General features: G+C 42.1%; 1 protein-coding gene and 1 long non-coding RNA gene across 7 annotated transcripts in view; one reads left to right on the top strand and one right to left on the bottom strand.

Annotated features, from left to right (window-relative positions):
* The window catches only part of FSHR (follicle stimulating hormone receptor), a 198349-nt gene extending 184733 nt beyond the window's left edge, over positions 1 to 13616 (top strand). For all 4 annotated transcript variants that reach the window (XM_085575778.1, XM_085575776.1, XM_085575777.1 and 1 more), the window contains 4 exons: positions 1193 to 1261; positions 1368 to 1442; positions 6249 to 6434; positions 12138 to 13616. In XM_085575778.1, the coding sequence (XP_085431904.1) occupies positions 1193 to 1261; positions 1368 to 1442; positions 6249 to 6434; positions 12138 to 13365 (1558 nt within the window). In that variant the 3' untranslated portion in view covers positions 13366 to 13616. The remainder of the gene's footprint in view (positions 1 to 1192; positions 1262 to 1367; positions 1443 to 6248; positions 6435 to 12137) is intronic.
* LOC146768019 (uncharacterized) overlaps positions 1 to 27576 on the bottom strand; it is a 110901-nt gene that overhangs the window by 31182 nt on the left and 52143 nt on the right. For 2 of the 3 annotated variants that reach the window (XR_014953956.1, XR_014953955.1), the window contains one exon: positions 6249 to 26974. The exons of the other annotated variant lie outside the window; for it this stretch is intronic. This is a non-coding gene — a long non-coding RNA (uncharacterized LOC146768019). Of the gene's footprint in view, positions 1 to 6248; positions 26975 to 27576 lie in introns of those variants that run through there. 3 annotated transcript variants of the gene reach the window in all.

The raw sequence follows: 27576 nt of genomic DNA on the forward strand, positions 1-27576 counted from the left end.
ATAAATGTTTCAAATGCTGTAAGCAGGGACCTGTCTCTCCTCTGTGCCTGCTCACTCATGTCTAATAGTGCTGGCAAGTGAAGGGGACGGTGACAGTTCTCCTGATCCAGCTTGACAGACATTATAGACACAGAGCCATGTGCATCTGCCTGTCATGGTCAAAAGAGCAATCCTTTCAGCCAGACCCATGACTGATTTCCATGCTGACCTTAGCTCACCACCTCAGACCTCAGATAAGTGGGTCACATGTATGCTCAGCTTTCAAAGTGAATTAGAAAAGAGTCCAGGTTTGCTGACAGTTTAATTAAATCAGGCCATTTCTGCCATCAATCAGACCTGCCGCTGCCTGCTGGAGAGGGCGTGAGCAGCAAAGTGACGTTTAAGGCGAGATGAAAGATTGCACCGTAAAGATGATAAATATAACTGACCTAAATGTAAATTTTTAGCACCGTGAAGGGACAGAAGGAAGGTCACTAAACGTTAATTAGGTAATGCACCAGAGTAAAATCTTGGCAGAGAGCCCCAGGAGCTTCAATTGCCAGGTTTGCTACCTGTGGCCTCCTCCCGGGGAAAGGAGCCTGGGGAGGTAGGACTGGGCAGCAGAGCAGGCAGGGAGTGTAATTTGTCAAGGCAGCAGTGCAGGAGGAATCACCTGCTTTCTGGGCAGTTTGGCTGCCCCTCCTGCCCTCCTGCCTAGCTCAGTGACCATCAACCCCCCTCCTCCACCTGCCTGGCTGTGGATGTCAGCCCATGGCACACAGCAGACTTTTCTCCCTAATAACTGGCAAAGGTGAAGCAGTGGCCCAGCATTTCAAAGGCATCTTGCTAAAAGTAAAACTGAGTGGCACTGACAGCACCAACAGGGAAGATTCTGTTCTCCCTGGCTCCTCTGCTGCCTTCCCAGTGGAGCCATGAGCAGTACCAGCATCTTCAGCAGCTCTGACCTTACTTCAGGAACTTACTCCAGCTGCCATCTCTGATGGTAGCACTCATCCACCCTATTCATGTCTGCCCCCTCCAAAGCCTTCCTCCAACTACTGGGGTCTTCCAGGCTAGGATTTGTAGAATTTTCACCATTTCAGTGTCCATTTAACAATTTTATTTGTTTGAGATTCCCTGTTTTGAATTGCATACATTTTAGTCATGAAGCGTAAATAAGAATACAACTCTCTTTTCCTTTTCTCTATTGCAGATGGCTCAATAAAAATGGAATTCAGGACATTGAGGATCATGCATTTAATGGAACATACCTGGATGAGCTGTAACTATTTCTATTGTTTGCAATTCTGAAAAATGAAGATTGTATCTTCTGCAAGATTTTTTTTTTTGTCTCAGATTGTTTCAGCATAAAATATTGTGTTTTTCAGAAATCTAAGTGATAATCAAAACCTAGAAAAATTGCCAAATGAGGTCTTCCAGGGAGCCAATGGACCCATTGTTTTGTAAGTAGTAGAGTAACATTTTTCTAAATGCTGACTCCTTAGAAAAGGTCAGAGAAGAACATATGAACGCCAGTCTGGATTTCAACATCTTAAAAACCTTGTAGATCAAGACCACAGGTCTAGTTCTGAATTTAAAAAAAAAAAAAAAGGAAGGCATAACTGAAATTTCAGTCTTTATTTTAGAGCTTTATTTTCACTTTTTCCCCAAGTTTTCCAGAATATTGAGGGTGAGAGATTTAGATCAAGGTTCCCCTCCACGGTTGATTAAAGTGTGCAAGAGAAGAGTTATCCTGCTTTGTTTTTTCCACTAAAAAAAATGCTTTTGGTTTTCTGTTTGAGCAAAATCAAGACCAGGTGAGTGACTCTTAGTGCTGAAATCTGAATTACTTGCCACTGAAGACCTGCCCCTGCATCTGTGCAACTTAATTTTGAAGCAAACTTCCCATCCTACAGGGATGGAGATGGGGATAGGTATGAAATACGTCCCACACAGTTACAGCAGAATGTCCTTGGTGGGTGATGAGCTGGGAATGGAGAACTCAGCATTAGAAAATTCAGCAGTAGGAAGCTCATGGATCTCAGCCGCCATTACCTCAAGCCACAGTTTGTTGTAGGCTCCAAAAATGTATGAGTTTGCACAGCTCTCTGTGTTTCTGAGCACAAGCTACCACATGTAAGGTCTGCAAGAGAGAAGGGAGGTTCTTTTTTCATCTCACTGCTTTATCAGAACCTTTCTCTCTCTACATCTACGCTGGTTGTCTAGAGAGGGCTAAAAATCAGCCAGAACAAATGAGCAGGGTCATTGGATCTGTTGGAAGATTTTGCATAGATGCTAGAGTGGTTACAAATCTGAAAAGGAGGGAAAAAATGTCTGATTAACCTTGAATTGAGTCCAGAGCTCTTCTGAAGGCCTCATTTTCCACTGTGTGATGGTCAGTGCACCTGTGATATAAAGAGTTGGGCTTGCTGCATTCTGTTCCACTTCCATTATTTCTTCAAAGCATCTTCTCTCTTTGGAAAAGACTGACAGTGGAGCATATTTAAATCAGTAATATCATAGGTGTTTCTTTGGGAAATCACTGTTTCCTGTAGTGAAAAGTAAGTGCATTTTCTTTGCAAGCTATACTTGATACAATCATATTCTGGAGGTTTATCAAATTGATTTGATATTAATTTGATAGTTCAATTTCTAACACTGAGTTATTTGTATAAAAAGTTTTCTGTTTCATTACCAATACATCCTCTATTCCATGGATGGGAAATTACCTTTTTATCCTGGATGAGATCATGAAAGAAGAGCCTTCTTACTTATCCATCACCAGGGATGTGCTTTCGCTTGTGGAAATGATTGACCCATAATCATATCTTTGCTGGGACAAATCTTATTTTTGCTGTTGCTACAATCAAATCCATGTTGCAGACTGCAGTGCTCTAACAGAATGAATACCAAGGTGGTTTAACTCTTGATCTTCCTGAACCAGTGTTAAGGAGTCAATTAATGCCAACTTCTATTTTATAATTCATCATATTAAAGTAATGTGAAACAAACACAAACACAAATAGACAGCACCAGTCATAAGCCTTGTGCAGGTTACAGAGTTTCACAAATTAATTCCTCTCTCAGACTTACAGCTCTTGGCTGAATTAGAATCTTTCTTTGGGAAAGACATCAAATTTTGAGTTAAAGGATTTTGGCATTGACAGTAGGCCAGTAAATCAAAGAGCTAATAAATCCCACAACTATACATACTCCTTCTATACAGATACACACTCTCTTTCCAACTTGGAGTTTCATAGCTTCAATTTTCAGCTGCACTGTTTAATTTAATTGTCTGCTGCTCCTCTCAGAGCTGTAGTGGCTTGCACCAGCCTTTGCTGGTGTCCTTAGTTCTCTGACTGCATCCTAGATCGATGCAGGGTGAGGCATGGCTGTGGCCCATCCCACCCGAGCAATTTTCCTTCATTGGTAATCCCACATATAGAGGCTGCAGGAGAGCTCCAGTAGATCCCCAGCTCCCCAGCTGAGCCCCTGAAGTGCAGCCAGAGATCAGTTTAGATACAAGCACAAAGAAAATTGTTCTCCACAATCTGCCTATCCTGCTCTGATTTCTGCTCCAGGAGCTATTTTTTTGCCATTTCTGTAGGTGTCTTTCAGACCTCATCAGCTGGTCAGTACTTCTGCTAATCCAACAGAGACTCCCCGTGGGAAAGGGAAGTGATTGGAAGAGAAGGTTTTTCATTTTGCTGTTCCTGTACCAGCTGCTGTCAAGGCTGATGACTCAGAGCCAAGCAACGATAGCACAAGAACACATATTTCAATTGCTGATGCCTTCTGGTTTGATTTCCTACTGCCACTTTATAATCTTGTTCATCAGACTTATTTAATTTATCAAGCCTCTAACTAGAGAACAGTGTCCCAAAGAAGCTCTGTGCTGAGGTGTGTGTGTGGTAACTCAGTGCAGTAATTTACTAAACCACATGCACAATGTCTGTGTTTGCTTTTCAGGGCTTGTCAGTGGTGTATCCATAGCTATCCCTCACAGACATACTGAAAAAAACCCCACAGGGGTATACAAAGCACTTTCCCTAACTCACTTCTGATAATGAGCATAAAAATACAAGTTTCTTAAATAAGAAGAAAAAATTTTTTGTGGAAAAGCTATTTAATATCTTTGAAACTATTTAGAGATGATGAAAGATTCAGAAAACTTTTTGATATTTTTAAGTGCTGTTCCTATTCATATTTATTTACACAGAGTATAAAAATAGTTTGGATGAAGTAATGCTTTTTAGCTAACAAGACAAAGAAAACTTTTTTTTCTGTGCTCTTGTTCAGAACTATGAAGTTACACATCCTCTGAATGATGCCATGAGTGATGCTGTCTGTGGATTTAAGCAGAAACCTGCTGTTTAGTTTTTGACTCATGAGCACATACTCTGGGTGACAGTTTTCATTAGGCAGAGCACTGAGGGCAGTAGTCAGAGTGAGAATTGAGGCTGCTCATTGCAGCCTAATTACCTCTTCAGGCATCCAAGGTAGAAATCAATAGCCTAAAACTTCTCATCAGCTGCCAGGTTTAGCTCCTGTAGAAACAGGCCCAGGACCTCAGGACCTCTTCTGTGAGAGGTGTGGCTCCTCTCGGCCTGCCCTGCAGAAGTTCACAGCACTTTGGATTACACCAGTCTGTCTTCCTGTAAAAGTCACGGTCCCAGCTGGGGCAGTGGAACGGAGTTTGTGTTTGCTCCTCTGCTGCCACAGCCCATTGTCCAGCTGTTGAAAGGTGGCACATTCCTTCACAGCCTGGATGTAAAACCTCAGCTATGGGCACAGCATGGACACAGAGATCACCTTCACCAATTTTACAAACTGCTTTATCATCTGCCTATGAACTTAGGTTTGGCTGGCACTCAAGCAGGGCCCTTTCCTGGTATTAACTTTGCTGTCTAGACAAGAGAACAGAGGTGCAAATGTGTGCTTGGTACACAGCAACTATCTAAACTTTGTTACATGCTGTTGAAACCTGGTCTCCTCCTCACATGGCACCACTCTTCTGTATTAATGCAGTAATAAAAGCAATTTGTGTGTGTTGGGTGATAGAGATCAAATAAAATGTCCTGACATCACACTGTCAAAGATTAACTGGAAACAGTACCTTTGAGGGATCATGGAGAATACTGCAAATATTGTCAGTCCAATTCCTTGATTAGGGAGAAATCTTTTCTTGGAGAATAAAGAGCAGAGCAGCCTCAGCAAACACTGCATCCTGGACCAGTCTCAGGCTGTGAGAGCCCAGGGCTTAAAGGGGGAACTGTGGTTTTGTGCAGTTTTGCTCTTCAGAGAAAGGTGTTGATCTCAGGCTGCAATGATCTGAGGGACATGGTTTGTGTCCCAGTAAAGGAAATGCAGAGATATTTTGCCCCAGCTGTTGCAGTCTGGAGCTATGGGGATGGATTTCCAAGTATCTCTTAGCCTGGAGATGGAGCACCCTTGGTCCTTCTTCCCTTCTTCCCTTGCATGGCACAAGTCAAGATTTAAGTGCATGCAGAACATGTTTCCTTTCAAAAGCCCCTCTAATGCTCTCCTTAGTTCATTCATTGCTGCAGATTCCATCACTGCCTCTCAGAGCCTGTCCCACAGTAATTGCCTTCACATAAACACATCTCTCCCAACCTCCTGCAGTCCTGCCCTTTTCTTTGCTTCAGTCTGTGTTATATTTGTTTTCTAAACCTCCAAGAAGGTTTTGTTGGGATTTTTTTGTTCCTAACAGTCTGAACAATGCCACCTCCGTCTCTCTTTAATGGTTTTCTTCCTAATGAGTACAAAATTGGATATCCCCAACCTGTGCCCACATGTGAGCTTCTCGCTTTGTGTTTATTGCTTTTTCCACATCAGCCTTCCCATGATGTGATGTTCTTATAGCAAACTTCTATTGTGATTTCATCAGCCTTTTTTTGTCCTTTAACAGTGTTATGGGATGATTGCTGCAGTTTCTGGGTATTACTAAACCCAGCATCATATTGTAGTAATAGTTTATATGCCTGCTAATTTTTATCCAGAACATTACGGAATTTTTTTCTTTTGCTCTCACAGTCTAACATCACTTGATTGTTGTTTGCAGTGGATATTAGCTTAGTTTGCTGGAGGAACACCCAAATTAGCACTGGATTAACTTTTCAGTGTAGATTTCCAGCTGATCTGTTTCTAGTCACTACTCTGACAATGAGTAGGACAGCCTAAAACACATATCCATTGTTGAGCAGAAGTAAATTTGCTTTTTACCAAGATTTTCATATGTTTTCTTAAAGGGATATTTCCAGCACGAAAATCAGTTTCCTGCCAAGTCATGGATTAGAACTCATTAAGAAGCTAAGAGCAAGGTCTACATACAATTTAAAAAAGCTTCCTGACTTAAGCAAATTTAGATCTTTGATTGAGGCAAACTTCACCTATCCTAGCCATTGCTGTGCATTTACAAACTGGAAAAGACAAAAGTAAGTGGTTTAATTTGTTTTTCTTTTTGGTGCTTTTCAGCAGTTGATAGTGAATTAAATAAAATTCCTCAAAATGTGGATAGAAAAGGTCTCTTCAGTGCAGGTAAGTAAGTGGATGGAAATAAATTAATGCACAATACATACACGTTTATGCATGCTACACAGTGCACTGCCTCTCCACTGCAGGGGATTATTAAATTTTCATAGCATCAGCACTTTCCCCAGACACAACTCTGCCCTCACCTCTCATAAATCCATCTTTAACTGGGACCAGCCTGGAGCCACACTGGAGACATTAAACAGAAAACTTTTGCTAACTTTTTCAGAAGGTAACTGGAGGGAAGGCTATGTTTGCAGGGAAGCTGGTCAGTACTTGTTCATCAGTCCAGGAGGGCAACAGGACCACTGAGTGATCCCAAACTCTTCTTTCAGAAAGCCTCATTGATGTTGGAGTGCTGCCCAGCCAAGCATTACAGATACATTATCTGTTGAGCCCATATTCACAGCATTTTGGGACATGTTTCCTAAGCAGATCCATTTCACACAAATCAACAGAGCAGGGCAGGATGCTAAGGTGCCTTTTTAGACTCCAAAGGCAATTTTTCATGCTGTTTTTAATTTTCCATTGACAAGTTGCAGTGAGGCTTTAGGTATCAATGATTCTCATTGAGTATTTCTACCTCTGTCATACAGTCTTGAAATGTTCACATTTAGTAGTTGATGAACCTCTGAATCTGTGCCACTGGAAAACATGAGGAACTGATACCTATGAAAACCCTTGGTATTGTTTGAAATTCTTCCTTTACTGGATGTCCCGAAAGGCTTGGCAGAAAAAAAAAATTATGAACCATTGTTACAGTTCAAGACATCATCTTCAGAAGCATCAAAAAACTTCAAAGAAAAGTAACACCACACAGAGAAAGCATAAACTGTTAGTAGCTTCTATTTTAATACCTTTAATAGCTCTTTGTTTTACTTTTAGCATTGGATGGTCACCAGACAAGGGAAGATAAGTGAGTTTGCTGATAGCTAATAAATATAATCTACATGTGTTTTCAAAACTGTGTAAAGAGTGCAATTGTGATGGTGGAGACTGTAGTGATGACAGAAATTTTTGATCCAAAATGCTACATTTTCACTAGAACAGTTGATCAGCAGGCAACATTTTCACACATTTGTGCAATCTTATGTAGACACAGTGCCTGGTGGCTTCTAGGCAGAAATGGGTCCAGTCCTTCCAGAACTGGTGGCAATGTGTTATTTTCCAATGAGTTCAGTGAAAGCATGTATAATTCTGGATCTGCAAAGAACACTGATATCACTGTGATTCATATTTTTGAAGGTACTTGTGTTTGGGGCTGCTTGGGCCTAATCAGGACCCAAATCCCAGAATCAACCCCTTAAATTAGGCAACTGGACTTTTCAAAAACAAAGCATTGCTTTTGAAGGGAAGCTACAAGAGGAAATAGTCCTGACTCCATGGTAAGCTCTCAGTATCTAGTCCCCCTCACTTGGGCTTTGAAAAACTTCCATGCCACACACTCACTACACGGACCTGAGGTCCACTGCACTCACTTCCCCCTTAGTAAAGCCCCACTTTTGGAAGCCTTTCCCTGGCTAGCAAGAAGACAAGGAGAACATAACACAGCCCTTTCCACAGCCTGGGTAAGTGCAATTTTGCAAAGAAATGCCAAGAAACCTGTGAAGAGCTCCAACCAGTGCAGATGTTGGAGGCTGGGCTGGAACACCATGCCATGGTGGGGCTGCTTCTGGAGCAAGTCTGGTCACAACTGTACCTCCCTGGTCAACAGAACAAAACTGAACATTTATCCATACCTTTAATAGTTACTATGTGTATTTTTCTACCAAACATTAGGCATAAATGCAAAATTATGAGACCCTATTACTTAGATGAACCATCCTGTCAGCTTCTTTTTAACATAATTAAAAATTGTCATTTCTTTCATACAGTCATGTCTCTTGTACTGAAATTGGTGTGAAACTGAGATCCTCTCTCCAGATTAAAGAAAGTGGATGCATGTGCTTGGTTTGAAGACTGAAAGTATTACCATACACTTCAGCAGAGATTAGTCACACATACAGTAGCTACATCCTCTTTCATTTCAAAGCAGTTTTCATGACAGCTGGCACAAGCTGTGTGTGCACTGAAGGCTGCTCAGGCTGTTTAGAAGTTATTAATAGTTTGCATAATGCTTGATTACACAATGTGTAATATTCCTTTGGTGGGAGCTGTGCTTGGCTCAGAGCAGCAGGCATTGCTTGTGGTGGTGGGAACCCTGGTGTGACCTGGCTTGTCCTGCACCTTCACAGGACACAATCATTCCTTGTGGCCATTTGGCTCACAAAATGCTTCCAGGTAGTCCAGGGAGTATAAAAAGGATGCCTCATCACCCCTAGAAGTGCATTTCTAAGGCTCACAGGAGCAGCTGGTGTTCTCATGAGAACTCTGGGAAGGAATTAAGACAGGGATGTGCGGCCCCTTTCTGATTGCCTGTTCATGTTTGATTTCCTGGTTTTGAGACTTTTGCAGCACTCAAATCCCTAAATAAAATAAGTTACCATAGTGGATCATGCTCAATCACCTCTCTAAAAACTGTGTGCAGCAGCAAATAGGTACTGTTGTGATAATAGAAAGCTGAAATCTGTTACAACAGTGCTTTCTAACTTTTGGAGGATGCCACATCAAGCACAGCTCTGCCAGTCTGAGAAACATATTAAAACATGAGATAGTTTTGATGTTTTTTCTCATTCCATTAAGTATTTCATGATAAATATTGATCTGTAGTTTGAATAATGTGGTGCTGGCCTAAGAAAAGGTAAGCTGCATTCTTAACACTAGTACGGTATGTTGAACTCCCCTTACATTTGTCTGTGACTGGAAAATAATATCCTTGAAGTATAGATAGGGCAGAGGCCAGATGTTAAAACCCTCAACTTGACATAGACCATTACGAACTTCAGCACGATTTTGGCTTTCTTTGACATAAAGATCACCTTCTGCCCAAAAGAATGGCATTGATATGACTCTGTCCTTACACTTGATCGTTATTCTTTGAAGGAGCTGCCACTTGAAATCCTATTTTTTCAAAAAATGTGGCAGCATCAGGAATGGTGTTTAGGCTTCATCTCACAAGAACTTACTATCAATTGCTCACAACTCACTCAATGAGTTTTGATGAGGATGATTGGCTTGAGATAGGACTTATCACAGAACACAGGTCAAGACTGTTTATTCTGCTGAGCATGTTTCTCAGCACACACGAGCCGGCTGCCGCCAGATCCAGATGAGGCACATAAAATAACAACTTAAATAACAACTTGTACAAAGGTAGTAATTTTTGTTTGTTTTTGTCAGAGCACTCTGCCAATTTCAATTTTGTTCCCTAAGTTGCCCTTTCTGCAGTTTATTTTTCTAGTTTACTTGAGCAAAATAATGTTAAACGGTAAGGAAAGTTCACAAAGAGAGGGAATGAATTAACTGTATCATGACACCCACGGTCTCAACAAGAAGCAAGGACCCAGACATCCCTTGGGAAATAATGTTTTAACTTGTTGCTCTGAGTGCACTGCACAGCGCAAAGAGTGAGAAACACAGGGCAAAGCTATGACAGAGAGTCAGTATCAGAGGATGGCTCTTCCTTCCCTTGGGAATTTCATCCTACCTGCCCCCAATGAAGAGAACCAGCAGGACACTCCCCGTTACCCTTCCTTGGAGCAAACACCTCACTCCTTGGGATCCTGCTTTTATGTGGGACACTGGCTGTAAAAATAAGGCAAGAATTAATAGATTGTGATAATCAGAAATATTCAATTGTCCTTACGAATCACTCTTGCCTGGGTATATATTTTGGTCCAGACAGGGACTCCAAAATTTTAGAAAAAGTTTATTTTTACCTCATGCTGAGAAATGATTGGCAACAAACATTTCCTTCAATTCATTTTCAAAGAACCACCAATTGCTGTAGCTTTCAGTGCCCCCAAGTGCCTGTTGCACTAAAAAATGAGGGACTTTTTCTCCTGTTATTGCTTCTAGGAAGCCTATATTCCCTTTCAGCCAGAGAACTGTTGATATATTGATCAATACTCTGGACCCTTCACTCATCCTTATGCGAGTAGAACACAGGAGAGCAAAATGTAATGCCTTGTTATTGCTACTGTGACCTTCATAGTGAATATTTGACCTCACAGAAAATCAGTTTTCTGACTCGGTTGACAGGCAAGATAAAAAATATTGATAATAGTAGAGGATGTTCAGAATCTCATAGGAAATGTCCCTCACCTTCTGATGCTGGACCTTCATTAGTTTTCCTTTCTTGCAGACCCTTTAAACTCAATTTTCAGAAGATGTAGTGAGTGCAGAAAGTCAAAAGGTAAAATTAGGTTACAAAGAAGAATTCTCCTTTTTAGGCTACTACCAATTGTTCAAAATTTTAACTTTACTTGCATAGAGTTCTTCTCTCAACTGTACTCAGAGTCGGGGTGGAAAATAAGCTGGGGTTCTGTTCTAGAAATTACACACCTAAACTGCAGTCTGGGTTGTAGCTGAATGTAGGCAGAGCTGAACTGGGTTGGTTTTACAACAAAATGTTAACTGATTTATTCCATAACTCAGATTATGTCTGAATCCAAAACTGTGGATGCAAGTTCATGGGACAGCCACATTCTAAGGCAGCCAATGAGCTGTTGTAAAAACTCAACATTCATGTCATGTCTATATTTGATATTTCTTGATATTTATGATCTTGTTGGAGCTGATCATCTTTCTATCATCAGCCAAAATATTTGTTTCTTCTGTAGGTCTATGCATGGAGAAGGGTGCAGAGCTAATACTCTACAAAATAAAGCCAAACACAAAACTATTAAAAATGCTAGTATTTACTTGTGCTACTAAAATTCTTAAAATGCTTAAAAAATACTTTCTGACAGAAACAAAAGCAACTACTCTTTCCATTAAAACCTTCAGTTTGGTTTGATTTGGTTTGGTTTGGGTTGGGTTGATTTTGCTTCACTTCACTTGATTTCTAATTGACTTCTTTTAAAAAACAGTTTTTAAGCAAAATGGTCTCCTGTGCCTTGTGTTTCTGTTGGCATCTGTCCTCTAGAGATTATCTGGAATCCTGCATCAATTTATTTGTGCTATTTACTTATGTTACTGGCTAATCACTAATATGATAAGAGGTACTAAAAATGAAAAGCACAAAATGGAGTTTTGTGCCATGGCAGAGTTACAAGATGGTGGTGGTCAAAATGTTTAGGAAAAAGGGAATTTGAGCATTCCCAGCTGACTTGACTCATTCTTCAAAGCTGAGTCTTACACTGGTGTTCATTGTCATGCATTTCCCCCATGCTTGTCACTGACAGCTTTAGTAAGAGACTCATTTCAAATGAGGGAGTCTTCTTACAGAGTGTGTTATCCAGGTGGATAACTGCATCATGAGCATTAGGCAAACATTAGGTTTTCCTTTCCTGTGCATTTTATGAGGTTTCCAAGTCATTTACATGCTCTTGCAGTATTTTATAAATAGGGACCAGCCACACTATTAATTTCAGACTCCAGGGTAAACTATATAATCAGCTAACCAGAAAAACTGTGCTGTTAATGGAAACTGGAGGATTTTGTGCTTGTTTATTGCATCATACTCTGTCTCTTAGCTTCCAACTATTCTCTTTTTACAATTTCAGGACTGAATTTCATCCAATATGTAGCATATCTCATGTGAAGCAAGACTTTGAGGAGAAACCTGGCAAAAAATTACAGAGAAGGTCTGCAGCTGAAGATTACATTTCCAACTACGGCATAGGGTTTGACCCAGCAGATAATGAATTTGACTATGGTTTATGCAATGAAATAGTTAATGTAGCCTGCTCTCCTAAACCTGATGCTTTCAACCCATGTGAAGATATCATGGGATACAACATTCTGAGAGTCCTGATATGGTTCATCAACATTTTAGCTATTACTGGGAACACTGTTGTCCTCATTATTTTAATAAGCAGTCAATACAAACTCACCGTTCCTCGCTTTCTAATGTGCAATCTCGCCTTTGCAGACCTCTGCATAGGGATCTACCTGCTGTTTATTGCCTCAGTAGACATCCAGACCAAAAGCCAGTACTACAACTACGCCATAGACTGGCAGACTGGGGCAGGATGCAACGCCGCAGGATTTTTCGCAGTGTTTGCGAGTGAGCTCTCGGTGTACACGCTGACGGTGATCACGCTGGAGCGCTGGCACACCATCACCTACGCCATGCAGCTGCACCGCAAGGTGCGCTTGCGCCATGCCGTGATCGTCATGATTTTTGGCTGGGTGTTTGCCTTCACGGTAGCGCTCCTTCCCATATTTGGGGTCAGCAGCTACATGAAGGTCAGCATCTGTCTGCCCATGGATATTGAAACACCGTTTGCCCAGGCTTATGTTATGTTTCTTTTAGTGCTGAATGTACTCGCATTCATAGTGATTTGCATCTGCTACACCTGCATCTACTTCACCGTGCGCAACCCCAACGTCATCTCTTCCAACAGTGACACCAAGATTGCCAAACGCATGGCCGTCCTAATCTTCACTGACTTCCTCTGCATGGCACCAATATCTTTCTTTGCCATATCGGCCTCACTCAAGGTTCCTCTCATCACAGTGACCAACTCCAAGATCCTCCTGGTTTTGTTTTACCCCATCAACTCCTGCGCAAACCCTTTCCTCTACGCCATTTTCACCAAGACTTTCCGCAGGGATTTCTTCATTCTCTTGAGCAAGTTTGGGTGCTGTGAAATGCAAGCCCAGATTTACAGAACAGAGATCTCCTCATCTGCTCATACTTTCCACACAAGAAATAGCCATTGCCCTCCTGCATCAAAAAACGGTGATGGTACTATTTATTCTTTGGTTCCCCTGAATCACTTGAAATGAATTCTTGCATAAATTTGTGTCTGAGGCAGTGTGCTAAACACTTGCAAGTATGTAAATTTGAATAATGACTTCAGCATAACATGCAAATTTATTTTTTATGAAAAAAATTATTTCCAAATCCCTATTTTTGTTCAATGAACAATCATCAGTGATGACATATCATCTTCATCAATTCTTGAAGAACAAAGTGCCAAAGTGTTCATGTAGAACTGTCTCAGGAAATAAATGAGATCACAAACTGGTATCTCCCACCATGCAGGCAGAGATTCCCTTCATCCAAGGAAGATGCTAGTTGCTTATTGAGGATTAAGTAGTGGTTATATACGGTTTCAAAAAATATGTAGAATTAATTTCTTTTCCTGTGAATTGTGTTATAGCAATACAGATAATTAGCTTTATTCATTAATCAAATCTCCTGGGGTTACAGGAGACAGAAGGCAAATTTAAGCCCTCCTCCAGCACAGGCTTGCCAGGAATGAGAATATCTCATGATGTTTCCATTTCTGTTGAGCACAGCAGGGAGGCAGGAGGCATCTCCAGCTGTGCTGGATCTTTGCTGTTCCACAATGTGTGGACCTGCCTTACCCTGTACAGAAGTGTCACTTGGGGTGGTATTTGTGTTGGTTTAGACTGGCAGGCTCAGAGAAACCTGTTTTGTTTGAGTTTGTATTAAAGAGTTGGTTTGGTTTAGGGTTTCTTTTCAAGGTAAGAGAGAGCAAGAATGAGGGCAAGAGAAACCCCTCATAATAAAAAGGGTGTGCTTTAAAGTTGTTTTCACAAAGTTGAACTCACTTGTGTGTCTGGGAGCCTTGGATATGCCAACATGGGCCAATGGGCTGCTCCACCAAGATGTGTGAGGCAGGTTTGCCATACAACAGCATTTGTGTATTGTACTGCCTGGGCTGCACAAAGAACAATGGCTCTAGATGTAGCTTTTATATCCCTGCACAAAAGCTCATGTGAAATCCTAATTTTTTGTCTAATCCTTTTGGGATTTCTCCTTCCCTTCTGAAAAAAAAATCCTTCATGCACACATTACTATGTGCTGGTCCAGATTTGAAAACCTGAAATAAATCATAAGCTACATGTGTTGAAATAACAACAACAACAGCAACAACGACAACAACAACAAAGTTAAAAAGAAGAAAGAAAAAAATGTAATCAAGATTTCCTGGTTTTACAGGGATTTTTACTAACATCTCAGTGAATGTACTGACTTCTTACGTGATTTGAATATCTAATTTTTGCATGGTTCATCATTCCAAATTGCAACAAAGATTCATGGATGGGTAGGGTTTTCTCATGCTGATTATGTGTCTGTGTGTGGATATGTGGGCATAAAGAAAACACCAGGAGAGCAGTCTGGGCTTCATTCCCATCTCACAAACAACTCACAGTTCTGCCCCATGAAATTATAAAAGCTTGGAGTCTCCATGGTTAAATGTGATGTGCTTTAAATATTTTCTACCTACAGCTCATAAAATTTCAGTAGCAAATCTTGATGCTTCTATCCATAATTTCCCCTGTCATCAGCTTCACATTTTAACATCTGAATCTTATGTGAATAACAACAGGAGGTGATTATTCATTCAGTCCTAGCCAGGGAAAGAACTATCAGCTCCCTAGTGCATAAAGCAGGGGAGATCAAAGGCAGTGTGTTTTGGCGGGGGAAATTTCATTACTCAACACAAGTAACACTCCCTCCAAGATCCAGGAAGAGGAAGAATGAAAGAAAAAAGTGGGAAAGACACTTCATCTCTGGGAAGATCATCTGACTACTCAAAGGAATAATTTTTTTTCACAAATGCTTTATGTCATATACAATGTGCTGGTGTGAAGCCATTAAATCCCATCCCAATGGAAGTGACTGAATGATGATGTTCTAAAATGACAAATAATCTAGTTGTATTTTTAAAGGGTCCTGAATCTATTATTTGGCTAAAAATGAGGGATGTTCTTTAGTAAATACCACCCCACTTTTGATGATAAATAGGGAAAATTCTTGCAGCGTGTCATGTCATGCTGTTTTGCCTGAGCTCTGTCCATTTACCAGGAATGAGACCTGGCAGCTCAGGAAAACACAGGCATAGTAGTCTAGAAGCCAGTCTAGTAAATCCTCTAGTAAATCAGGCATATGAGCTTGATACAGATCATCTTCATGCAAACCCATTGCCCAGACATTTGCAGAATCAGGACACAGTTAAATATGTTTTTTCTAAATAACATCCCTGAAAAGAGACCTTGCAGGGTTGTGTCTTGTACCCAGAGTCAGACCAGGGCCTGGGATGGAGCCACCTAACCCATGGGCTTTCCTCCAGAGGACACATGAGTTGATAGTTGAGGAACAGGTAAAGCCTGTAAAGTTGGACACCTTGCCTCATGGAGGACATGTCATCCTGCCCACACATGCTGCTCAGGAGCTCTGGTGGCAGCTCCAAAGGTGAGAGACTGCTACCAAGACAAAATTCTCCCTCTTCTAGTCCTTGGATCTCCTTGGCTTTAGCTGTTCTTTTGATTTTAATTTTAATAATTTTCCAGATTGTGAGGGATACTCTGGGACCTGTGTTTTTCGCTGTGCAAGATATTGGTCCTTTTGTACCTATTTTTTTTAGTAGTGTTTTTATTTGAAGAAAGCAGTATGAGAAAAAAAGACCTCAGGATACATTTTGTCCATGCTTGTAATATACAGAAAAGCCTGCTGGTGTTTGGTGTGGGTTTCCTCAGCTCTTGAACAACATGTTTATGTTGCAATCTCTAAACTATTTTACATTTCCCTTTCTGAAATCTATTTTAATAAAACCAATATCAAAACAGAGTGCCTTGAGAACAAGTGTGCAGCCAGAGATATGTTGACAAAGTATGCAATAAATGTTGCTGCTTATCTGGAGAGCTCCATTTATGTAGTGCAGCCCCCACAGTCAGGTCACTGTGACCTACGGATGAGACTTTGCAGAGGAAACCCTCCTGTAGACTCCTGGAGACCTAACAAAGCACAGAAAAGTGGGTTTGAAACCTCTTCAGCAAATATGACAGAAAGACTGACCTGTCTTTTGTTTTAAGAAATCTCTTGTATTAACTCATATTTCTTAGGAAATAAGATGTTAGCCATTAACAGAACTCAAACAGGCATATTTTTCCTCTTTAATTTATATGAATGGCTCTTCTTATGTGATGCATTCTAATTGTTTTCCCCTCATTTTTAGAGCCAGGGCTTGTCATTCTCTTGTTTAGTATTTTGCTCAAACAAATAAGTGTGTGTCCATGTGTGCACATATGCTCATGTAAGCAGGAGAGACAGGCCAAAGGAAACGAGGAAACTGAATCAAACTCCAGCTCTGATTGACAGGAAAAACCTGGGAAATTGTCTATTATGAGTAGAATTGCCATTCATTGTGGCCATTCATTGCATTTTAGTCTTCACCAAGCCCCCAAAAATGCTGAGTTAAAGAGTTATTATTCTCTTTGCCCTTCTGGTACCATCATCAGAGTGACACAAAGAGACTGTGCTGGCAGAGAGAACACAAAAAGCAACTTCTTGATCTTTTTGATAGAAGCATCATCCTTTCAGGCATGTACCTTGCGGAGAACCCAAAGCTGACCTACCCAAGAAACATTCATCAGGTGTTGTGATGGGAAATGAGAAACGGGGCCACTTTAGCTTGGCAGACTAAAAGCAGCATCACAAAAATTGCTACCATGGGTAAAGGTAATAGGAGCACCAGGAGCACCTGGTCAAAAGTGCCAATAAAAACAAAATCCTGACTCAGTAGAGAAAATGAACCATGATCCATTTTCTTTACAACTTTGCTCTGGGGGTTACACAGATATGCCAAGCGAGTTTGCTCATTAGAAGGCAGGTCTGTGTTTGAGCTTGTTAAGAATTCAAGATGAGATTTGCATCCCATTTAGCAAGTCTTCAAATCATTTGACCACATTTCTTTCCTGTAGATTCGCTCCTAATCATTCCACTGAGGACACAGCAGATAATCTTACATTTAATTTATGCAGCTTTGTTGTTAAGAAGAGTTAATAATGTGAAATGATTTATCCTCAAGGAATAATTTAACCACCCCTCCTCTCTGAATGAAAGAACATAAAAGAAAGGTAGGTCTGGTTCAAATGGTCAAGTAAGCACATACAAACTTCCTCGCAGATTTGCATCTTTAATATGGGCATATGCAATCTCCCATTGTGTATTCAAATGGGAATTGCACATACACACTCTTCTTCCCTGAGAGCTTTGGTCTAAGTACTTGGCTACAAGCACATATTTGAAAATCTGGGCATTGTTGCTTTAAAATATTCAAGCCCAGGAGTAGGATTTTATAGCTGTCATCTGGATAATTAAACTCTTCATTAACAGTTGTTCACAAACCAGTAGGTGACCTTTAATTAGGGATAAAAGTACTCAGGAATGGATTTCAAACATTAAGAAATTGCAGAGGAGCCCTTTTCCCTCCACTTCTCCAAGTCAATTGAAAATCTTTTGTAAAGCATTAGTTATCCAAAAGAAATTATGCTGGCTGAGACAAAAATATCTTTCCAGGCCCAATTCATCAGATATATGCTTTGTTTAACCTTGCTGTAACTAAAATATTGCATTTTCTGTTTTCTGTCTCATGCAGAGTTTGCCATGTGTTACCTGGGTCTTTGTAAGCCCAACCTGAACACCTGCACCAAGTCGTACCCCCACCAGAAAAGAACAGGAAAAATCAACAAGTTCACAATGAGAGCAGTGCACAGATGGGAACGTGCTGTATTTGTGAGTGGGTGGAAGATTGCAGGGCAGAATTGAGCAATCTGGACATTTCTGTTGAATCATTTGAATATCCAGTGTTAAAATTCTGCATTAAAGAGGCAGTTTAGCTGAAGTATAGTTCCCAGGAAGAAAGCAATAGAAATTTGCATGGAAAAATCCTATGGAGAGATAAAATTTAAAGGTAAAGTCAGTAGGGTTTAAAGCAAAAGATTGATATGAGAGAGTATGTGCTGTACCTGGAAAAAGAGATAGCAGCTCCTTTAGGGGCCATCCAGGCACCACACTGCACCAGTCACTTTTGCACTGCAGTTCATTGTGAGCTATAAATGCCTGATTAGCTTTAAATGCTCCCAATTTCTTCTTCTCTTGGCTATGCTGCATGGACAGGCATGAAACACTTGGACATCTATACTCTTGCCTCTTTGTTGCCTCATCTTTATCCCATCCTGCCCCTTTCCACAATGATGGGTTGTGCTTGGAAGTGCTCTGCTTTTACCTGCTGTCATGTAAGGAACAGAACCCACATCCCTTAGAAACACTTCTTCAGAAATCAGCAGCTAGAAGACCAGAATGCTGCTCATAGCTCTCTGTTCTGGGGTGAACAAGTCTTCTTTCTTGTGCTGCCTTCCAGCCTCTCTGTCTCTTATTTTTGGTTATTTGTTTGAGTGACTGTTGTGAGAATAACTGGCCCTTTGCCAAGCTTGAGACATTCTGCTTTGAAATAGTAATTGTTTGAGCCAGAAAATTGCCAAAAATCAGGGTGATATGAATAGATCCCTCTCTCTGACTCCCTATATTCCCTGGATTTTGTTGGGGGGAAAAACCCTGCTAATTTTTACATAAATGATTCAACACATTGCCAGATGCAGTTTTGTCTTGTCCCACAGATGTCGTGGTGGCATGAGGCAGCCCTAAGTGCCCTGGGGAGGCTGCAGAAGGATGAGGGAGGAAACATAAAGTGGGGCCATCAAAAGTTAGAAAAGCACACCCAAATTAGGGCAGTGTTTAAATGGCCCCCAAATGCTCCAAAACCCACCAGAACCCACATCAAAGAAAAGCCCAAAAGCCATTCTATTGTTTCATTCCTGCCACCAAGGCCTGCAGCCAGAGAAGATTCACTCTGATCCATGGGGTCTCTGAGTATAACCATGGGGTCTGTCTGTCAGGAGGCTGTGCCAAATACCAAGCTTAACAATGGCACCAGAAACAGTGATTTTGCTCAGTGCTGTACCTGTGCTGAAAGACTGCTTTTCTGCAGAGTTAAGAGCCTGGACTGGGCAAAAAATTGTGTTGAACTAGGCTTTTTTCTAGAGGTGGCATATCCATGATACTGTTTTCAACCACATCAATTTAACCACAGTTTGGGGTTTTTTTCCCAGCAACTTCTCCTGCTACCCTGCTTGTTCTTCCTTCCTTCCTTCCCTCCTTCAAAAACCACTGCTGCCCACAACCACCACTTTTAATACCAGTTTTTTTCCTTCTCTGGATGGTGGCATTTTTTCGTGTGATTACACTGGGGTCAACCAAAATACTCATTAGTCAATGAAAAAGCCTTCAAGTTGTCAGTACTCTATTTTCTCCCAGCAAGGTGGATTTTTTCTTCATGGGAACACTCAGAATATTTTTCCACACACTTAATACCATCATAACTAGTGCTCAGCTTCAGTGTCTGTCCTATAGCACACCATTATGCAGACATGAGCTTGATGGTGCTTCTGGTCTTGGTTTCACCGTCCTTTCTACACTTGTGTAAACCAGGCAAGTGTCATCGTTCTCACATCCTCACAAGAGACCTCCCAGTTTGACTGTCCATACTGTAGGTGCTAGTCTTGGTTGATTTTCATCAGAAGAGACCTGCCTTCATCCCAGAGGAAGGCAAGCTGTGTAGTCACAAGAAACTGAGGAGGAAATAGGTGACTTGAGTTCAGAACAGCCTCACTATTGCTCAAACACCTCAAAGGACACTAGAAGGGCAGCCAAATCTCACGTGTAAACATATGTAATTACAATGTTTCCTCTGTCCTTGTTGCTGTGGATAAGCCTCTGTGTATCACACAGCAGCACCAGTGCTGTGTCCCAGAACTCACAGTGCTGGAGATGCAGTTTGGAAAGCACAGGGGGACCTCTCCTGTACTAAATGCATGCATGCATTTGTCACCACGAGTCAATAAAGGTCTCTAAGAGTTAACTAGTTAGTTAGACAATTAATTATGCAACTGATTATGACTGACCTAATTTCTGGAAAATAACCATCCAGGAATCCTTTGGTTCACTTCCTCTCTCAGAATAATTCATCAGCAAATACATTTCCTTTCTGTGAAGAGTCCCCCTGTGAGTTGTAGCCCAAGTGGTTTCTGGTTTACTTCTTTCATAATTAAAGACCTTTTGTCACTTTTTTCAAAAGGTGAGAAACACCACCAGTGCTGTGTCTGGCGTCCCCTTGCCAGGCAGGCACAGATGGCAGCGCTTGAGGCTGCAAGCAGGAGCTGGGGCTGTTTGCATAATGCAATCTCCACACTTCCCTCACCGTGTCTGCAAAGCTCCACTTAACACTTGCGTGTAGACAGCGGTGAACAAGGTAGGCAGAGAGCTCCAGAGGGACCTCAGCTGGCCAGGATTCATGGACATTCATGGGGAGAACTCCTTTGAAGACTGGGGGATTTAGCTTCCCTTTAGTCTCAGGGAGCTGTTTGAGGGAAGGGTTTTACATGAGACAAGATGATGACCTACCCTATTTTAATTAATACTTGCTGACACAAAGGCAGGTCTGCAGCAGCACCCTTCTTATCCTCATGGTTTTCTTCCCTTCCCAAAAGACCAAAAGAATAAAAAGACTTTTGAAAGATAAGCCTGGAGAAGCACTCACTGCTACTAGGGTGAGGGGCATTGCAAATAAGGGAGGGAGGGAAAGAGAGAGACAGGGAAGGAGGGAAATGGATGGATGGATGGATGGATGGATGGATGGATGGATGGATGGATGGATGGATGGAATCCAAGAAAACAAGGTGCACTTAACAGGAGCTTTTACCATATTTCAGAAGTAGAATTATTATCTTAAGGCTGTAACCAGAAACCCCGTGGTATTGAAGCAAAATCTTCCATGTCCTGTGCTCTTCAGTGAGCAAAGAGAACATGGCTGTCTGAGGAGAGAGTCTTAGTGAGGCTTTCAAAGTTTTATACTTCTTTTTAATGTTGACAAACTCTGAGGAAAAGTGTTGGGGAAGGAGGGAAGAGGATGACAAGGAGAATGAAATTTCTCTTACTTAAAATAAAACTATAAAAATAATTCTTATGAGGAGAGTGAAAAGATTTTCACTGAGGTGGCTTATAAAAAAAAAACAATATTTAATTTTTTAAGCTGGGCCTCTAAGAGAGAGCAATGCTCTGCACAGAGACCAATATCCATCCCTGTTCAGAGAACCAGCACAAGGACTATTTCCACTAAAAATGACCTTTTAAAGTGGGGTTGACAAGATGTGTAAGTTTTGTGCTGGCCCTCTGCACTGCAGCAAATTGCATGTTGAGGAGGGAAGGCTTGTCTTTTGCCTATGACAAATGTCTCTGGCCTGCCCCGTCACCCCCAGCCACTCCTAACACACATTTGTTTATGTGCACCTCAGGCTCCAGGGCTCTGCATCACAGAATAGCACCAGAGCTATTTAAAACATGCTGTTTTAAAGTAAAATGTATGGTAAAATCCTCCCTCAAAAGACAGGTGACTTCTGCCTGTTGCCTGGGATCAGGGCAGTGTTTTTTGAGCTGAAAATCACAGAAAGGAGGCAGACAGGCTACAGGAATACCTGAGCTCTTACTGCAAGAGGATGGTTAATGGTCTGGAAGATCATGAGACCTCCTCATCAAATCTATCTGGTGGGCTTGTTTTTGCTTCTGACATGGATTTTTATCTGCTCTTTCTTAGAAACAAACCAAATTAACTCCTCTGATGAATTACAGCCAAATTTACATGCATACACAAGAACTACCCTCATCTTTCATCACTAAACACCACTTTCACCATTACTACATGCAATTCTTTCACTGCCTCATCACTCTAGGTTTTATTTCTATTTCCTTAGTTTTCTTGAAAAAAAAAATCTTTTCCTAATCAAGCCCTTCCTAGTACCAGAAAACCTGTCTGCAGTAAACCACTCCTGCAGTCCTCCCATGTCTGCTCATGGTACTGATATCTCCAGAGAATAAACTCTCTTCCTGCCTCATTCCTGCACAGGACAGGCAGTCCAGGACCCCATCCCTCTCTGCTTCCTGGGCAATGATATCAAATACCAGCAATCACAGCAGGGTCTGCAGATTGATTCAAGCCTCTACTTCACTCCTCAGAGGTCACCAGAGCTGTGCAGCCTGGCAAACCCAAAAATGTATGTACAAGGTGTGCTCTCCCAGACAGAGTGGTGGGTGCTGCAAAATGAGAGCAAGACCTCGGTGCTTTTGCAGAATTGCTTCTGTTCATGCTCCGCAGCACAGCAGCTTGCAGAGAAAGGCATGCAAAATAAGTGAGCACATATTGTCCCACCTGCTGTGTGGGCATTAAAGTCAAACAGACTGTGGAGGCTGTGTGGAGGAGAGCAGGCAGCAGGCTGGAAAGTCTCTGCCCTCCCCTCTGTTTCATACAGGTCCCTTGTCCTAGTGAGAATTTTTTATACAGGTGCATGTGATGAACAAGAGAGCAAGACTGGATCTCAGGAAATGAGGAAATGTTGTGCTTTGCTAGGGCACTCATCTTGCTCCTTGCTCCTTGCAAAGAGCCAGGACACCAAAATAAGGTGGTGCTTGAACACCACTAACTACTCAAGGGCATGATGTGCAGGGTCCATGAGAGCAAGCTGAGCTCCACAAGGGCCCTGGCTGTGGGTGGGGGGAGAGTTTTCCTTCCAGGTCTACATATTCTTTGTGCACAGCATTTTAAAAGCTAAAGCATGCACTTGTGCAGAGCAGGAGAAAGCACACAGTCAGTCTGGTTACAAGGAGCAGCAGCCCTTGCAGCTGTGCTACCATTACAGCTCTTCTTGTCTCCTTCACCTCTCACCAGGTTGCAGCACATTTCTGTCATTCCCTTCTGTGTTCTCCTCCACCACCTTCCAAGGCATACATGTCCTCTTTCCCTCTTTTTTGCTCAAGTGCTTTCTGTTTCTGCTCTTTCCCTCTCTGTTACATCTCTTTGAACCAGCCTGAACATTTAACTTCTTACAGGAATATTCTGTGCTCCTCAAGCATACAAGCAGCTGAGAGGGGAGACTGGAGAGGCTCAAGGCAAAAAGCCTGAGATTGATCAAGAGACTGATGGGTGGGACAATTCCTTCTGAGGGACTTAAAAGAAGAGAAAGGATAAACCTTGGCCTAGCCCAAAACGTCTGTCCTGATTTGGGACAGACTTTTGAAACCAAAGACCAAACCCTTCAGAAGGACTAGGTTTATGTACATTATGATGGAGAGGCAGATATGCTAGCAGTTATGAAAACACTGTCACATTATTTACAGGACATTGGCTGGCATTTTCCAGCTAATAAGAGGAATAGTAAAGAAAGCTCCTGTGCTTTAAAAGCACTGCCAGAAAGCACTGCTAAGCAGCCTCCAGCCACAAAATCAAGCTGGCTGGATGTATAAGCCCCACACTCCACAGGTGGCCCAGTCAAGCTCGTAGGACTGAGAAGCTGCTCCAGAAAGCAGGAATGCCAGTTTCTGGGAAATTGTTGTGAACACAAAATTCTTCCCTCTTCACATTCCTATCTCAGCACATTTTCTTTCTGCCTGCTAAACCCTGTGGGCAGAGAGCAAGGGAGCAGAATCCACAGATGGGACCTGGCAATGGGCTGTCCCCACCTGCTGGGTGAGGTGGGGCCAGCGCACAGGGCAAGCTTGTGCAATGCACCTCAGCTCTCTGAGAGCATCCTGGGGCTTTGTCACCACCTGCTATTTCTGTACCTGGAAAGTTTTGTCCTGGTTTCTTATCCATTCCTTTAATGGGATTAACTCACAGTTGCATCCAGCCTCAACCATCCACATTAATCATTCAGAAGTTTCATTTTCCTCTTAAAGTAGAAAGCAGCTGCCCTGGATTTCTACAGTATCCAGTGTTTAGCATATGAATGGGATGGCATTAGCTACCCTGCTGCTCAGTAGCTGTTTGTCCATCTGGACTCCACCTATGCATCTGCCAGGAATGGACTTCAGGCTTTCCAGGAGCAGGGCATATATCCTTCTCCTTTTTCATGCCTCAGCCTCACCAAATTTTTCTGGACAGTTCATTTAACCCTTTCTCTTCCCATGACTGAGGGAGAAGCAGCTGCTACCCTCTTCCTCCAAACTTCTCTTAGACCAAATTGATTCCTCCCAGAGCTCTTTCTATTTTATCTGGAAGAGGGATGTGACATTTTAGTGTAGCCTAATGAAAATGTGCACATGGTACTAAAAGAAAAACTAGGTCTGGCCTCTTGCTTTGAGGTTAGAGACCAACAGTCTTCATATAGCAACACACTATATTCGGTCAAGCTTCTATTGACCTTTGAGCCATTTTGGACAAATGGCATAAATTTCTCTGCAGAGACTTAAGGTCCTGACACATTTGAGATTGTTGCAAAGTAAAATGTAGTGACTTGTACAGCTGGTCAAATCAAAAATCCATTTTGACCTCTCATTTATTTTTCTGTCTTAGAAAGTAAGGTTCTGCAGAGTTGCAGAGGGTTTTTTGTTTACTAACCAGTCCAATTGGTAAAAATATTGTGGATTAGCAAATCCTATGCTTTCACACCCCAGGAAAATGTGCTCATTATACCAAAGAACTCCTGACCTTGCAAGGCTTTTAGGTTAGGCATTTGCACAAAACTAACCACCATCTTTTTCATAGTAACACCCATGTGTTACTATGTGGCTTCTTGCCATCAGGACACTGCTGGGAACATCTTTTTCTCCTCTGCTTCAGTCCTCAGGGACTCCAGCATTCCTGGCACACGTGCAGAAGCTGGAAATGCTCATTCACTGCTCTGCTTCCTGCATATCTTTGATCAGTTTCAGGCCATCTCATCCCAGAGGAGTTTATCGTGATGGACTTTCACAGCAGTCACTTTGTGCTAGTGAAACAGTAAAAATACTAATAAATTCTGGGCTTGCTTTGTGCCAATACAATAGGCTTTTATGCCCAAGGCTCCGGCTCAGAGGAGGACATGAAAACCAAGGCTGAGCAGCAGGAGCTGACAGAAGTTTCTGAGTAACTGAAAACTTTTGAACAGCATAAAAATCAGATGTTTTGCCTATGGGAATACAGAAGAGCTCGCAGCCAGGAAAGCTGACGTATGAATGATGGGCATGGCCTGTGGCAACATCGGGCTCCTGGGCAATCCAGGCACAAACAGAGCAGGCACATAATCCCAAAGAGGCGGGTGAGCAGCACTCCAAAGGGCACGTCCAACCTGCTTGGAATCATCAGGGGGTGCTTGGGTAGCTCCCCCTTATCCTGGTCTCTGGGAAGTGTTTCAAGCTGCTGAACATTTTTCCCATTGCCTACGAAGACACTGACATTTTCATTCCATGCCTCATGGACCTCAGGCTTGCAAGGTGGTGGAAAGGACAGGCTTTCATTCCCAGGAAATGTCTGAAGTGTCCCACAGAGGGCACAAACTGGAGGGTACAGCAGCTCCCTCCTGCTGAAGCTTCTGGCTCAGGAGAGAGCCATGAAGCCAGAGGTGAGGTGAATGAGCCATGTGGGACAGGTCCATTGCAGGAAGCCAATTCCACAGTGCTCACTCTGCCTCATCCATAGAATGCCTTGCAGGGAAGATTTGCCTGGATCCAGCACCACTCCCAGATGGCAAACAGCAGGCAGAGCAGCCTCTGGCATGACACTGTCTCCTACTGCTCCCCCACCCAGGTCAGCCCTGTGCCAGGGAGGTTCCTGCTTGGCGCTGGAATGAGTTTGTCTGAGCCTGACACTGTGTGTGCTCCCACACACAGCTGCACAGTGAGCTATTTAACTGCACAGACATTACTGAGGCACAGACTGCAATGCCTGTTTTCTTTCTGAGGTGAAAAAAGGAGCATTACATCATGCCTATACTGAGAAACACTCTTCCCTTAAGGACAACAACACAAAGTTTATCTCAAAATGCATGATTAAAATGTTTGATTAAAACGCAAGGATGCTCATAGGTAGGGAAGGGAGAGGCTGGATTCTTCCTCCTTGACTTGTGACCTTGCCCTCATTATTCCTCTGCTTTGCACCTGCAGGAGACTACTGTTTGGAGTTAGGATGGGATGTGCAAGGAAATTTTTGTGATCCCGTCTATAGAAAAGCAGTGAGGCACCCAACATCTCCTGGAGAACAAAGGACTATGAGGGACCCTGAAGTGCACATTAACTTTTGGCGTGGGAGGGTAAGAGAGAACTTCAGGGGATGCTCACGTGGTTGGGCTTGACCCAGTAAATCCATCCCTGGAGGGACCTCAGCACAGGCAAGTGATGAGAATTTAACCCCTCTGCAATCATGCTGCAAGTGCTCAGCACTTTGCTGCCTTCTGCATGTCAACTGGAACATGCACAGAAAAAAAGAGCTGTAACAGGGCTGAGTCAGATCATTGACACCATGGCTGTAGTTTCTCCTGTGCTGTGTAGAACACTTCCAAATTTTAATTCTGCTGTCCTTATTGTTGAAGTTGACAGGATGCAGGTGAGGAGTTGGAGACAGTGCTGCACACGTGAAGGAACCCTTACAGGAGCCTGACAGAAGAGATTTGCTCACAGCAAAAAGGCAGATTTCATCTTGATGCATCTTTGGTCACATACTGCTGCAAATATGTCATTTTGTTGCTGTCTCCCCTCTGTCTCAAATAAATATTGCACCTAGAAGGAAATTCAGAGAAACAGATTATTTCCAGCCCTGTAAGAGCTGAAGATGCACTTCAGGATTTCTCTCTCTGCACTGACTGGCAAAGACTTACAATGTGCTTTCAAGGACTTTTTTAAATGCATTTTTTACTTTTTCCATGTATGGGACAAGAGATTAATTGTGTCAATAAAAAGACAATGTGCTCTGTGAGTCAGTTCTGCTATACTGAGGTTACAACTCCTGTATAGAGGTCAGCTCTCTGAGGTGCCAGTAACTCCTACAAAGCACTCAACATGCTCAAGAGGAAGAATAACCTGTGAATTTCCTTGTGAAGACTGTGGAAATAAGTATTTTCCATGTGTCCTTGGACAAAAGTTGATGCCCAGGTTATAAATTTTGACTATAGGCAGCTTAAATGGGCTGCAGTGCTGGTGCTCTCCCTTAGTTTGCTTAATGATATCAGATACTCTTTGGTGATTACACTTAGAAACTGGTGTTAAATTTTCTCTAATAAGAAAATTTGTTTTGATTTTTTTGCACTGCTACCCATAATCTATTGATAAAATCCCAAGAATATAATTATCTTATATTAGCCTAACATGTTCATACTATTTAT

The sequence above is a fragment of the Lonchura striata genome, chromosome 3 (assembly GCF_050655825.1).
Source record: "Lonchura striata isolate lonStrDom1 chromosome 3, ASM5065582v1, whole genome shotgun sequence".
In the NCBI taxonomy this organism is placed as follows: domain Eukaryota; kingdom Metazoa; phylum Chordata; class Aves; order Passeriformes; family Estrildidae; genus Lonchura; species Lonchura striata.